This window comes from Amblyomma maculatum, chromosome 5 (assembly GCF_055883805.1).
Source record: "Amblyomma maculatum isolate TAMU_Amacu chromosome 5, ASM5588380v1, whole genome shotgun sequence".
Taxonomy (NCBI): domain Eukaryota; kingdom Metazoa; phylum Arthropoda; class Arachnida; order Ixodida; family Ixodidae; genus Amblyomma; species Amblyomma maculatum.
Window position 1 is genome coordinate 152,972,771 of NC_139348.1, and position 13,086 is coordinate 152,985,856.

The 13,086-nt window shown below is 45.0% G+C and overlaps 1 protein-coding gene across 1 annotated transcript in view; it reads right to left on the reverse strand.

Moving 5' to 3' along the window:
- Positions 1–13,086, reverse strand: part of LOC146189984 (pyridoxal-dependent decarboxylase domain-containing protein 1) — a 37,031-nt gene that overhangs the window by 20,771 nt on the left and 3,174 nt on the right. Inside the window, exons 3-8 of the mRNA XM_084604702.1 lie at positions 11,372–11,452; positions 8,777–8,872; positions 6,108–6,260; positions 4,000–4,192; positions 3,201–3,269; positions 1,652–1,858 (exon numbers count right to left, since the gene is read on the reverse strand). Coding sequence (XP_084460828.1) covers positions 1,652–1,858; positions 3,201–3,269; positions 4,000–4,192; positions 6,108–6,260; positions 8,777–8,872; positions 11,372–11,452 — 799 coding nt within the window. The remainder of the gene's footprint in view (positions 1–1,651; positions 1,859–3,200; positions 3,270–3,999; positions 4,193–6,107; positions 6,261–8,776; positions 8,873–11,371; positions 11,453–13,086) is intronic.

Consider the following 13,086-nt stretch of genomic DNA (forward strand, 5'->3'; position numbering starts at 1 on the left):
CTGCGATCATGACGCGTGATAAATCGAACCAGGCTTGTGCAATCAGGCCATCACGGGCACTCTGCCAAGTTCGCTCCCCGCCCACCGCAGGAGCTATAAAAAGATAAACGCGCCCTGACGTTATCGCTGCGCAGCATCTTGGCACGCTGCCAATGAGCTGTGGATGAGACGACCGAACCGGACTGACGCACGCCATCGACATGCAAGCGAAAATCCGCGGCGACACAGAAACCTTGTCTTCAGCTGCCGCGGTGGCTCGGTGGCTCGAGCGGCGAGAGGGACGCAGTTCCAACAAGTTTGAAAATTTTCGCTCTGTCGCTGCTGCTCGTCGCTGAGATGCTGAGATCGCTCAGTCGCTTGCATGTTAGCGAGCTATCCTTAACGCATTTTTTTTTTTTTTTTTCAAATTCTCGGGTGCAAAAGTGGAGGGTGGGTTCATTATGCGAGTGGGTTGATTACGCGACAAATATGGTATCGTTTTTTCACATCGCAAGTGCCGTCACAAGCCGATTTCTGTATATCGAATTATCGATATATCGAACTATTTCGTGATCCCCTTCGAATTCGATATATCCGGGTTCGACTGTATCTGAGAGGAAATTGGGCTATATTTCTTCTCAAGTGTCATTTCGATGATAACTTTCATGTAATGCCTTTTTTTTTTATCTCTTTTCATACCTATTTATTTGCTCCATTTCTTCAATAAACCTCAGTTGATAGTCGGCGCTTGCTTGTGTTCAGCCTTAGTCTCTCATTCCATCCGCGTCCGCTGTGAGCAAAATGATTCCGTACCAACTCGCCCCAATTTCCGCTTTACTCAGTAGGCTGTGCGTGGTGACAGGTCACGCTGCCAGACGATACAAGCTTCTAAAGTGTTCCCAGAGTCCAATGCTACCACATCATACCAGAGAGGAGGGTACATGTCCCATACAGTGTTCCGTAACTTTATCAGAGAGAATTTGAAGTATTCTCCCAAGGAGGTTTGCTTGCAGCGAAACTGCGCATACGGCTTACACGTTGATGTCCTCTTTGTCTCGTACTAAGTTTCATGTGAAACTAGAATTGCATGTATCGAGATCGAGGGAGCAAAAGCCGTCAGCTGCTTTTCAACAAGTTTTCCTTTTGGCTTACAATATCCAAAAGGTCTTTTCAAATTTAGTACTACAAAGATAACCAAAAATCTGCTTTTTTGTGCAAACCAGTATAGTTCCGCTTTATAGCAGAGGTCCACAGAGTTGTCTACTCTTAGGGTGAACAAGCGAGCAGGTGGTCCATCTCTGCAGCCTGCAGAGGCAGAGGCCGGCAATGCACTGAAATGTTCACCCTAAGAATGGAGCAGGCTGTACATGTACCTTTATGGAAATCTCGCACTCACCTGAACAATAAAAACGCCCCTGCATAATGCTACTTTTGCTGTGAAAACAATAACTTTTTTCGCTGAAATACAGCTCCACGCAATTAGTATGCGTTTGGACAATTATTTGTGAGCATATTTGGGCAAAAAAGCTAAACCATTATGCAATTAAGTACAGCACTCTCATCGGGAAGCCTAAGACCAGCAGCTTCTAAGTGCATTAGAAAAGCAAGCGACACCCATCGACAGCAAGGGGAGAAGGCGACAAGTATTCCGTGTCGCAAAGGGAGGACGTACCAGGTTGGGCACTGAGACAAGGCAAAGGGCGGCCAGCGCATGCCCCTCCACATGCAGCCAGGCCTCGTGTCGCTTGCACAGGTCCTGCAGGCCCTGCAGAGGGTCCACCAGTCCCACGGCCGGGGAGCCCGCACTCACAACCACCAGTGTTGGCACCCGGCCTTGCGCCACGTCGTCGTCCATGCACTGCTCCAGTGCTGCCAAGTCCTAGGAAGAAAACGAGGCAACGGAGATGTCGAGTTCCAGGATCCAGTTCCAGGATCCGGTAAAGGTTTTACTCGAGACTGTCTCACTCCCCTCTCACTGCTGATTTGTGAAGGACAACATGAAGAGAACAATGTAACTGACAGCTGCAAGTTAAGTTTATTCTTCGTTTGTTTCCAACGAATGTTGTTTGTGCCTCATCGAACAGTGCCTTCTTCGGAGCTTAAAATGATCAATTGGTCTTGCTCGGATTCAAACATCTGTAACCCTTCCCCTGCTAATCTGACGCCAACTACAGGATGATGCAGGTAAGTAATACTAATAGAAAATAACAGCAATCCAAGGTGGAAGTTCCGAAATCGATGCACAAATGCGGCGGCATCATGTCAACAAAATTTGCTGGCGCGAATTTCCTACACCTTTCACTCTCCTCCTTCAGTAAGTAGAGCTTTTCTAAAAAGGTAGAAAAGAAACAGCGTCCAACTGCCAAGTCCAGCACAGTCGCAAAGCACAGAACACTGTCAATCCCTCAGATAGGGAAAACTTGAGTGTATGGCTTTCAACAATCTTGAATGCAAAGCAGAAGGTTGAAGACATCCACTGCTAAGGCGCCATAAAGAAGCATTGGAAGTGTGTTAGGTTTTGTCATCAAGTCAGGTGGCGCTTCAGAGCGTTGCATTTGAGGACTTGCTAATATGGTGCCGTGGCGCTCAAAATGACCTACTAAAAAGTTGTCCATCAGCTGATGCCTGCAGACAATGCCTGCAGTCAGTGCATGCAGTGATGGAGAAAGAGAAAAGCGAGAGGCCGCCGACATGGCCGGGAAAGTGAGAGGCTACCTAGAGATGGTACCTGTGCCTGACATCGAGAAAGCACAGCATTTTATTTACTTCATCAATAATTTCCTCCTCTCAAATATCGACGAGTGCTACCAAATAAAAATTGTGCATTTTTTTTGTAAATAAATCTGTTAATGCAAGGGCTAACGGCCTCACCGTTCCCGTTTTCATTTTCACTTTTCAACGCAGAACAAAGGGCAAGATTACATGTTTATACTGAGCTCTGAATTCAAAAACTGTACACTTTCGCACCTTTGTGTTGTCTGCCTTAGAATGCCTTTGCTTGGGTTTTCGCTTTTGCTGAAAATACAACTTCGTTAAAATGAGGTTTGACTACTCAAGCAGGTGGCAATGCCAAAAGCGGCCCTGAATGGCTCATTTTGATAACAATTTCGGGAATTAAACAACACGCCCACAGATTTTTCAGTTGGTATGACAGAATGGTGGCAGATGTGAAGAAGTACCATGACCAGCCCTCTCATTGCAAGAGAAGAATGGCAACCTACTGTTTGGTAGAGAGAGCCAGGTGTCCCAGTCAGGGGAATCATTCTGAGGCAGGACACAGGCAGTCCCAGCTGCAAAAAGTGACAAACACAGGTGACAAACAGACGAGCGCCTCCCACTGATTCAAAACGCAATGTACAGGTTGTCATGAGATGGTCACAAAGGTAATTTTTTTGTTTATTTTTTATTTTAATTTTTTTTAACCAGGAGAGAAAAATTGTTTTATCTATTCCATATAGTCCCAGATGTGTAAACAGACAAAATCAGTAGTAACACAATAATGAGGTTTGTTTTGATTTGGTTTTGTGGGGTTTAGTGTCCCTAAGCAACTAAAAACTACGAGAGAAGCCGTAGCGGAGGGCTCCAGAAATTTCAACAGCCTGTGTATTAAGCAAAGCGGCATTTGCAAAATACAGAAAGACACAACTTCCAGTGCCAAATACAGTCATGGGGAGGCGTACAAATTAGTAACAAATTTTCTGAAACCAGGAAAGACCATAGCTTTTTCTTTTTCCAATTAAGTGCACTGCCAAAAAGAACCCCCCCCCCCCCCTTTAGATACTCACTTCTCCAACAGTCGCCCACAAATCCATCCCGACAAACAGCACTAGAACACCAAGAGCAAGTACGCACTAGAACATCAATACACAGGGGGCTTTGAACCTTTTCACATGACTCAAATATCTCTCATGATACCGGTACAGATTCGCCCCAGCACCTTTTCACATGGCTCGAGCATGAGTGAGGCACAATGAGTGTACTCAAGGATGGATGTGTCCCTCCTATGGCTGCCCACCGCACCTGTGAGCAGAGGTGGTGACCCAGACTGGTGCGCGTATGCGCCCCGATGTAGAGCACGGGGGGCCGGGCAGCTAACGAGTGGTAGCCTTCCCCCTGGGAGAGGCGCGGGTACTTGGCATGCAGGGCCAGCCGACACACACGCACCAGGCCCTCGCGGGACTCCTCGTGGAAGAACACCGACGAGTCAAAGAACCTGCACCCATCACAAAGCACAACAAACTGGTAGCAGTGAATCACCACCAGGGCAGTGTATCAGACGAAACTTATATCGCCTGTCAATGCATAGAGGTGGGTAGGGTTTGTGTAGAGGTGGGTAGGGTTTGTGCAAAGCCTGATCTACCACGAGCAGTTCACAGCGTGCCTTAGAAAAAGGAGATTAAAGCCAAGGGGTGTGCGAATGTTTAAAATTCTGAATATGAATTGAAAACGTTTGTCAGTCGATTCATATTTGATTCGCAAAATTGATGCATTCGGAGTTTCCCAAATGTTTAAAAAGTACCAAAAACACCAAGAATTCTCGAATATTCTAAGGTCTTCGGATACAGTAAATTCATTAATTTGGCCTTCAATGGACCAGAACGAATGTTCAAATCGTTGAACGGGCCTGAAAAACTGCTGAAAACAGTTTTCATCACAGTAAGCGCACCTAGCTGTATAATGGTTGTCAGCATCCAAGATGAAACCCAGGTGAGAACGCCGGTAGTTCCTGGTTTCGTTCAGCGCTCTACTTTGCGACTGAGGTTTATTTCGGAAACGGAGAATTTCCGAATGTCGTCATGCTTGCTGTGGCACGCAAGAGAAGCACAGGTACCATGTTCTCATGCAAATCAGGTTCGCAGAGGAGTATTCGCTCGCTGAGCGAGTTTTACCTCAACGCGATCTCTCATCTGAATTAATTGAAGCAAGCCGTCTTTATCTGCATTAACGAGCATCCGAAGCTACAGATTTACATGGGCAACGACTAGGACGGCGCTCCTCGTTTGAATTACCTGAATTTCCAAATAACAAGGTTCGAATTAACGAGATTTTGCTGTACCATGTGCAATTCTGAAATATGCGAGATAATCAATGATTGCTATTTTTATTTTCATTTTTCTCTTCCCTGATCAAATATTCGATATTTAAAGGCATTTTTTCTTTACCTTTTTATTTGATTTGTATAAGAAAATCTCAATATTCGCATACTCTCACAAGTTACAACTAAAGTGATGGCCTAACATACTCCATCGCATTCGCTGTGTTTGAAGCTTGTCGTAAATGAAGTTTGCATGTAACGGCCAAAAATTTAAAGACAAATATAACTGCCATTTCTTTTCTTAACTTGTCTACAAATCCATATTGATTTAAAGCAGATATGGTAAGGGCACTGAACACATCAGCTCACGTGACTATATGCTGCCCACACATTGCCTGCACATGGTGGAGCCAATAGTGCAGAAGATTCTGCCACACGACTAGTATGGCTACGACACGGCACGCCATGTAACTATCATGTACAGTCTTTGTCGAAAGTTTACAGCCCAGGGGGTTGGCCTCTCCACCCCATCGTGCTGCTCGCAGTAATGTATTCCCAGTGTTCCAAATTTCCTGAAGGCAAGATTTTCTTTTTTTTTTTTCTCCCAACGAAGGACTTCCACAAATACTAAAAGAATGCCGCTACACGGCTTACAACTAGCAGACCCCTCCCCCACCCCCCTTGTACTCCGAACATTTGACAAAGACTATGTACATCCTGAACTGCCGTATGTGTGCAGCATTTTTATGCTCAATGTTACAACCAGATGCTTACTGCCGCATCTGTGAGAACACTTGGTCCTTATTTTAAAAAAAATTCGCAACCGCTGTCCTCCCTTTCAAGGCCACTTTTACACATGAGAGCTTCAGAGTTCGAGCTGACATTTCTGCCCTTAGAGAGATAAAATATTATGAAGTCGTTGGGACATACACTTTTGCAGTAGAAGATATTCAGAACCCTGGCGGTCACTGGCAGAACCTGAATTAAGAGGACTGAGCAAGTTACCACTGCCAGTAGGCTTAAGCATGATGGGAGAAAGTTACATTTCACTTAATTCTTCGAGGACACAAGGAGTCACAACTTGGGTGCTCACCTAAAGAGGCGGGATACCCAGAGGCCAGTGTCGGAGACGATGCGTGCCGTCACCTTGCGTAGCGCCGCGCCCTCCAGTGTGGAGAGGTATGCTGCCAGCGCATGCGAGGCAACCACGGCTTTGCCAGCATCGTCCAGTCGCCGCAACGTATCCCTGCAAGTACCAACCCACTCTGAGCATGTCGTCTTTCACAACAAGGTGAAGTGAGTCTGGCTGCACGAGTAAAAAGTGTGGGGGACACTTAAGCGCCACTTTGAAGGGTATGACACAAAAGCGTAGGCAACCACCCCACATATAATGCTCTACTTTTAACATACCCCACAAACATGCTTGAATGGTTTAAGCATAGCATGCTTGACTTGGCATCCAAAAGAGCACAGGAAGGCTGATTCTCGCCCACATCAAATGAGCGGCCAGAGTTGGCAGCTCCTCCCGACTTTCTGACTTCATGTAGTCTCGTTAAGTCACACAAACAATCAAAGAATTTGTGTTCAGCCATGTCAGCTAACCGTGCAAGCAACATGTAAACAACTGCAACTGCAGACATCAAATGCAACAAGCCATAGCAACTTCAGATTTGGCTTGATTTGGCTTTGATTGGCTGATTAGCCGATGACGCTGATTTTAAAGGTTTTTCTTCTGCTTAATATGCTCCCAAATGACACAAACTCTTGTATACTAAATCCAAAATTTCAACAAATGCTAGTCGTGTTATACGTTTATCAACTGACACAGTGGCTTCTCTGCACCATGACAGTGCAAAGTGGCAAAGCATAAATTAACCACAAAAAAGGCGACTTAGCGAGGAGACAACATGAAAAGGAGAAAGGTAACAGCTTCTTTGTAGTTCTTTAAGCCAAGGGAACAAAGGGCATCAAGGATAAAGATTCTGCAGGAAGTGGGACTAACCGCAACAAGGGAAGAAGACTTTTCCAAATGGCTCACCGACAACAATAAGAGCAGGAGTCTTCTCTGGTTCCTAATGAAAAATAATTTACACGGGCTTTTATAATATGCCTTATAGCAAGCTTGCGTAATAAAAAAAAAAAAAAACTATGCCTTTATATACAAGCGGGTCGGGTCTGGGGAATACAGCACGAACAGCAAAAACGCAGCTATATTCATTCGCCGCCGCAGCTTCCCCAACCTGCAACGTGGCACTGGGGAGGAGCATTCGGAAACAACATTGAATTTTGGTTTGGTTTAGTTTTAGGATTTGATGCACTAAAGCGACTTAGGCTATGAGAGATGCCGTAGTGGAGGGCTCCGGAAATTTTGGCCAACTGGGTTCTTTACCTTCCAACTGACATAGCGCAGCACACGAGTGCCTTGCTTTTTGCTTTCACTGAAAGGAGGCCGCCGCGGCCGGGATTCGATCCCGCATCCTTGGGCACAGTAGTCGAGTGCCCTAACCACTCCGCTACCTCGGCAAGGTTAAACAACATGGAACTGAACTTGGTTACTTTCACAGGACCAGATGTGCTGCAATCTCACGCACTCAAGACAATGCAAGTTGGAGTGAACGTGCAAACAAATAATCAATGTCTGTGATTATTTTCATGTGATTTCATTGCAATCATATTACCTCCATACATTATCCTACAGATACGTTTTTCAAAAATCCTGAACAATACATTTTTTCTCACACTTACTTTAAGCTTACCAACGAAGTTCTACTGTATTAAGGCGAAAGCCTTTAACATCTCATACTGTCGGCCTTCGTTCGTTTGGTCACACTATAGCTGTCAATCAAATGAAGTCATGATGATGTCATCAGAAAAATAAAAATCCTGTCTCCGTCAAGAATCAAGCCTCCAACGCTTGGATCCCCAGCCGAGCGCTTTAACCAACTGCCCCATGCCCAGGATCATGCACATCATAATTCTTCTTGTCTACCATGAGGATGATAGTAGCGATGACAATGACGCTGCAATTAGTGGTAATGACAATGATGGTGCATGTAGCTGACAATAATAATGATAACAAATGTGATGCATCGTGTGCCCCAGCAACACTTAGGCTTTTGCATTTCTGCCGTGTAGATTCCACAGTGCTCTTGAAGTTTTCACATGCTTAGGTTCTTCACTAATATGAAGCTTTCATCTCCCGCCCTGTCTCCTGTGCATTTCATTAACACCGGAAGACCAATGCAACTCCAGTGAGCTACGCGTGCACAATGCTGCAGTTAAAGAGTAAAGCCATGTAAAATTTAACGGCAACATTGGCAGTAAAACAGCTACAGCTATAATCAGCACACAATAAGTCACCTTTAGTCCTTCAGTCTCTCAAGGCTCCCTTTTGTACCACAAACCTTTGACCAATTTCCACGATCTCCTGTCGAATTTCACCTTTATTCAACTATGATTCCTTCAAATCTTTCATGTGAACTACTGCATAGTATACATATTTTGCCTTTGAAAGGTCTCAGAAGCATTCTAAAGGCAGACAGACAAGTACACCTAGAAAGCACACACAAAGAACAAAAATGCCATCCCTTGCCCATAGACCTTGTTTCCCCACGAAATGCCTGCTTCTAGAATGCATTAACTTGTCCGTACCCTATAACCAAGGCACCTGATGCCCGTAGCAACAGTGCCTTTTTCGAGGTGGTGCCTTCAGAGTACTGCTCTCCAATGAAGGGTGCGGCCAACTAAAGATAGGGCACTCACCCAGAGAAGGAGGCCCTCATGTGAGGTGACTGCGCCAGGCAGTGCTGCTGCACGATGTTATCCAGGCTGGCTCGAATGTCATCCAGCGACAGTGGCCTGCACAACCGGCACAAAGACGATACAATAGCAAAGCCTCTCTCAGTACCAGCATGCCTGCCAGGCATTAAGGACAGATACACAGTAAACACACAGATACACAGAGTACCCTCAAATGCCCATGCAAGTATGTGGCATTGGAAGCTAGTTAAATCAGACGCAATGGGGTTGCGATCAGTTAATTTGGAAGGGCTCTCAAGGTCACGCTGTGGCAAGGTATAACCTGCTTGAAAAGGTTTGGTTTAGTTCATGGGTTTAACATCCCAAAGCGACTAAGCCTAAGAAGGACACCGTAGTGGAGGGCTCCGGAAATTTAGACTACCTGGGGTTCTTTAACGTGCATTGACATCACACAGCACATAGGCGTGCTGCTTTTTGCCTCCATCAAAAAGCGGAAGAAGTTGCAGATATTTTTTCATAGTGGACTAGTTCTGCTTCCAACTCTCTCAATACTGCAAAGGAATCAAAGAGTCAGAGAAAGAACGCTATAGCAGATGATGGACCAGGAAGAGGAGGACACACACACATGCGCTCTCTCCTCTTCCTGGTCCATCGTCTGCTATAGCATTCTTTCTCTGACAATGAATAACCAACTCGTCCAGCAACATACCCTGAATCAAAGAGTTCAACAGAACTGCGAAAAATCGCTGTTTTCGGTTTATTTTTTTGTCCGTAAAGGTGATGAACATTGCTCAAGTCTTCAGAAAATGAATTTTACATTCCCGGAGCAATTTTCACAATTTTTAGAGGAGCCATTCGAAAATTCAGCATTCAGATGATTCACAACACCGCGATTCAGTTCACCACCAAGCAATGCTTGTGACCTCACAGACATGCATTGGTGACCCGAGATATAAAAGAACTGTGTCAAATCGCTGCTTACTCATTTTCTACTATTAAAACATGTGGAAAAGCTTAATTAACAATGCGGCAACAATGCTGCAATATTTGTGCATTTCACATGACTCCAGCATGCCAATGACCTCCCAGCCATCGTTCGGCAGTTGAAAGCTAAATTTCGTAGGCAAAAATTTCCAAGTCAAACATTCACCGCTTCTTCGTGCAATCCCCTTCAGCAATCATGTTTACCAAGTGTGCTGTGCTAATTCCACAGACATAATGCGCAACAAGAATTTGGTGAGATTTGGTGAAAATTGAGTTTTTCCCACTGAATTGATGTCAAAATTACTGAATCTTTACATCAACCCCGCTCAGGCATCAAATCCTCAGATGGACTTGTTGCCATGTGAGAAGTTACCGGCAAGCCTACTACATTTTGAACTGTAAAATTAAGTTTTGCAAAACATGCTTAAAATTGCCAAATTTTTTAGGGGAGATTTTTTTTCCATGTTACGCTTATTCTGAAGACATTACTTACTGGTTTCATTACTATATTTAAAAAGAAATTCAAAAAGAAACAGCTGCTCTTAAGGACAGCTTTCCCACAGTGCATACCATACTACATAACTGATTGCAAAATACTGAAATATGCCATGTTTATTTGATCTACTATCAGCAACACAATGCTAACTAGTACACAGGAATTGCTTTGTTCTAACACAAACTCTGCGTGACACACTTCAAAACAGGTTCTTGCGCAAAGCCTGAAATGACCGTTGTCAGGTTTGAGATGCACAACAAACAAGCAAGACGTATTTATTTTGTTTTGTATATCATGGGAACTACTGGCAAAAAGTGTCGTGTAAATTGCAAAAAATTAAGCTGATGACTGTAGCCCATTTTTGACGGGGGAATAGCTCAAGACCGGGATGGACGAACATAACTTGTCTTGGCCATTCTGATATGATCCCCCATGAACAGTTCGGCTTCAAGAGGGTTAACAGCTCCTCTCCGTGGTGTAAAAAACCGACATCAAGCGAACAAAGCTCGATGAACAAAATCATCCAATTTTGCTTTTGAACCAACTTTGGTACCAAATACAGTGCACCAGTGGCCACTTGTGCGCCACAACCTCCGACGACTTTCACAAAAAGCATCCAAATATGGCTGTCTCAAAATGCAGGCTCGTGTCGCCAATGCTGTCATGATGAAGGATTGCACCCCCATTTACCTACTCGTTAATGCCCAGAATAAAGGTAATTCTAAAATTAATGACACACCAACATTCACCTGGCCGCTCCAGTTGGACATAAACCTGAGGACAAATTAATGAACATAAAGTGTTATACACAGTCCCAGTTAGGTGACCTGAAAAATGTGTCACCTATGGTCACGTGGCCAAAACATCTGTGATCAGTGCTCGCCTTCGAAGGGGGCAGTAACAGCTTCTCGCGTCACTTTTCTAACCAGAGATGGCAAACAGCCCAGGGTCCTGTTAAGGCCAAGATTCTTCCAGTCAACAGCACTGTGGCATCAATAGCAAACACGCAGTCAAAGGAGCTATGACCCAGCCTTGTACGATTCCGGTCAGACCAAAGTGAGCAAGGCAAATTAGGCACAATCGTCTCGTAATGCAAATGGCCAGGAGCACGCTCTTACATAGCTTGAAGTGGGCCAGGAACGCGCTTCTGGTCATCCTTGCGGGTTTCGGCCTCGTCACCGCCACCCAGCCACTGCTTTCTGCAAGCGCACAAAAGGCAGCAGAAATACATGTATTACAGGTCACACCAGTACGAAAGGGAGCACATTTTGAGCATTCGATTAATATATACTTATATGCAACAAGCACACTTAATCCTCTTTACAGTAAATCTCAATATGTCAAACTGGGTTAATTCAAAATGCAAGACACCTTTTAAGATTTTCTGTGGACCCTAATTTCTAATACAAACCATTCTGCTGGCCCCCGCCAGGCTTTCCTTTGCTTGGTATCCAATTTGTTACCCTACGTGACCATCGGTTATCCTCTTCGCACTACATGCACTAGCCATGCCCATTTCTTCTTCCAGACCTCCACCAGAATGTCATTACCTCAAGTTATTTCTCTGACCCACTTTGCACAATTTCTATCTCCTAATGTTACACCTAACATTTTTCTTTTCAAAGTCCTCTACATTGTCCTCAATTTAAGTGGAACCCTCTTTGTTAGCCTCCACGTTTCAGTCCTGCTGGTGAGTACAGGTAAAATGCAACTGTTGTATACTTTCCTCTTGAGTGACCCCAATACGCTGCTGCCACAAACCCATACCATTAGGTAACGCTCTGCTTTCTGGCCGCAAAACATGCCTTCAGCCGAGAAATACCAGGTTATTTGTTTAAAGTCTAGCTGGGCTGTTGTAGGTAAGTGCCACTAACCGCTTCTGATTTATAGAGTCCTTTAGTGGGTGCTGAGAATGTCTCGCTAAGCGGACGTGTTTCATATCTTGTGGTATGTAGGAAGGTGCGGGCGGTGGTCACGTCATGGGAGTGATGAGGGATCCTGGAAAAGGAATGCTTGGGCTGCGACGTGTGCACACTCTTTTCCCCTGCCCCTCGATGACCAGGCACCCACATTACTTTTTTCAGGCCTAGTGTATGGATTGGGTTGAGATTTTTTAGGCAAGCAGAAATACCTAGTCTAGTTCCTGTGGGCAGTTCAGGAGTCGGTGATGATGTATATGGAATCAGTCTGTGTTGCAGCCAACGTGATCGCTGCCTCCTCCATTTGTGCGACGTCTGAATTCTAACAGTCAGCCCCGCTACAGCGTGGCCTAAGCAAGTGACGGCTACTGTTATAATGCCTTTGCAGGAACCCGTAGCATTCACAAAAGATATCTCCTTTGTCCTTGAAGTTGTCCTCTGTTCCATCGTCTTAGTTAGTGTCTTGCGTCAGGCCTGATGACATTCGGGATGCGTGTTGTGTGTTATGGGCATGGTATGTAATTTGGTTTGGTCTAATTTCTGGGTTTAACATCCCAAAGTGACTCGTGCTATGAGAGACTCCTTGTTGGAGGGCTCCGGAAATTTTTGACCACCTGGAGTTCTTTAACGTGCACTGACATCACACAGCACATGGACACCTTGATTTTCACCTCCATCGAAAGGCGGTCGCTGCGGCCGCGGCGGCCGAGATTCGATTTCGCATCTTCGTGTGGTCGAACGCCCTAACTGCTGTGACGTTCTTTTCTGCTTCCACAGGTATTTCAAGGAACTCCATGGTACATTCTCTGCAGTCTTCTAATTTATTAATTTATTTATTTAATCATACTGCAGGCCAATATGTTGGCCCAAGCACAGTGTCACAGTTCTTGTGTCACATTTCATGGCCAGGTGGC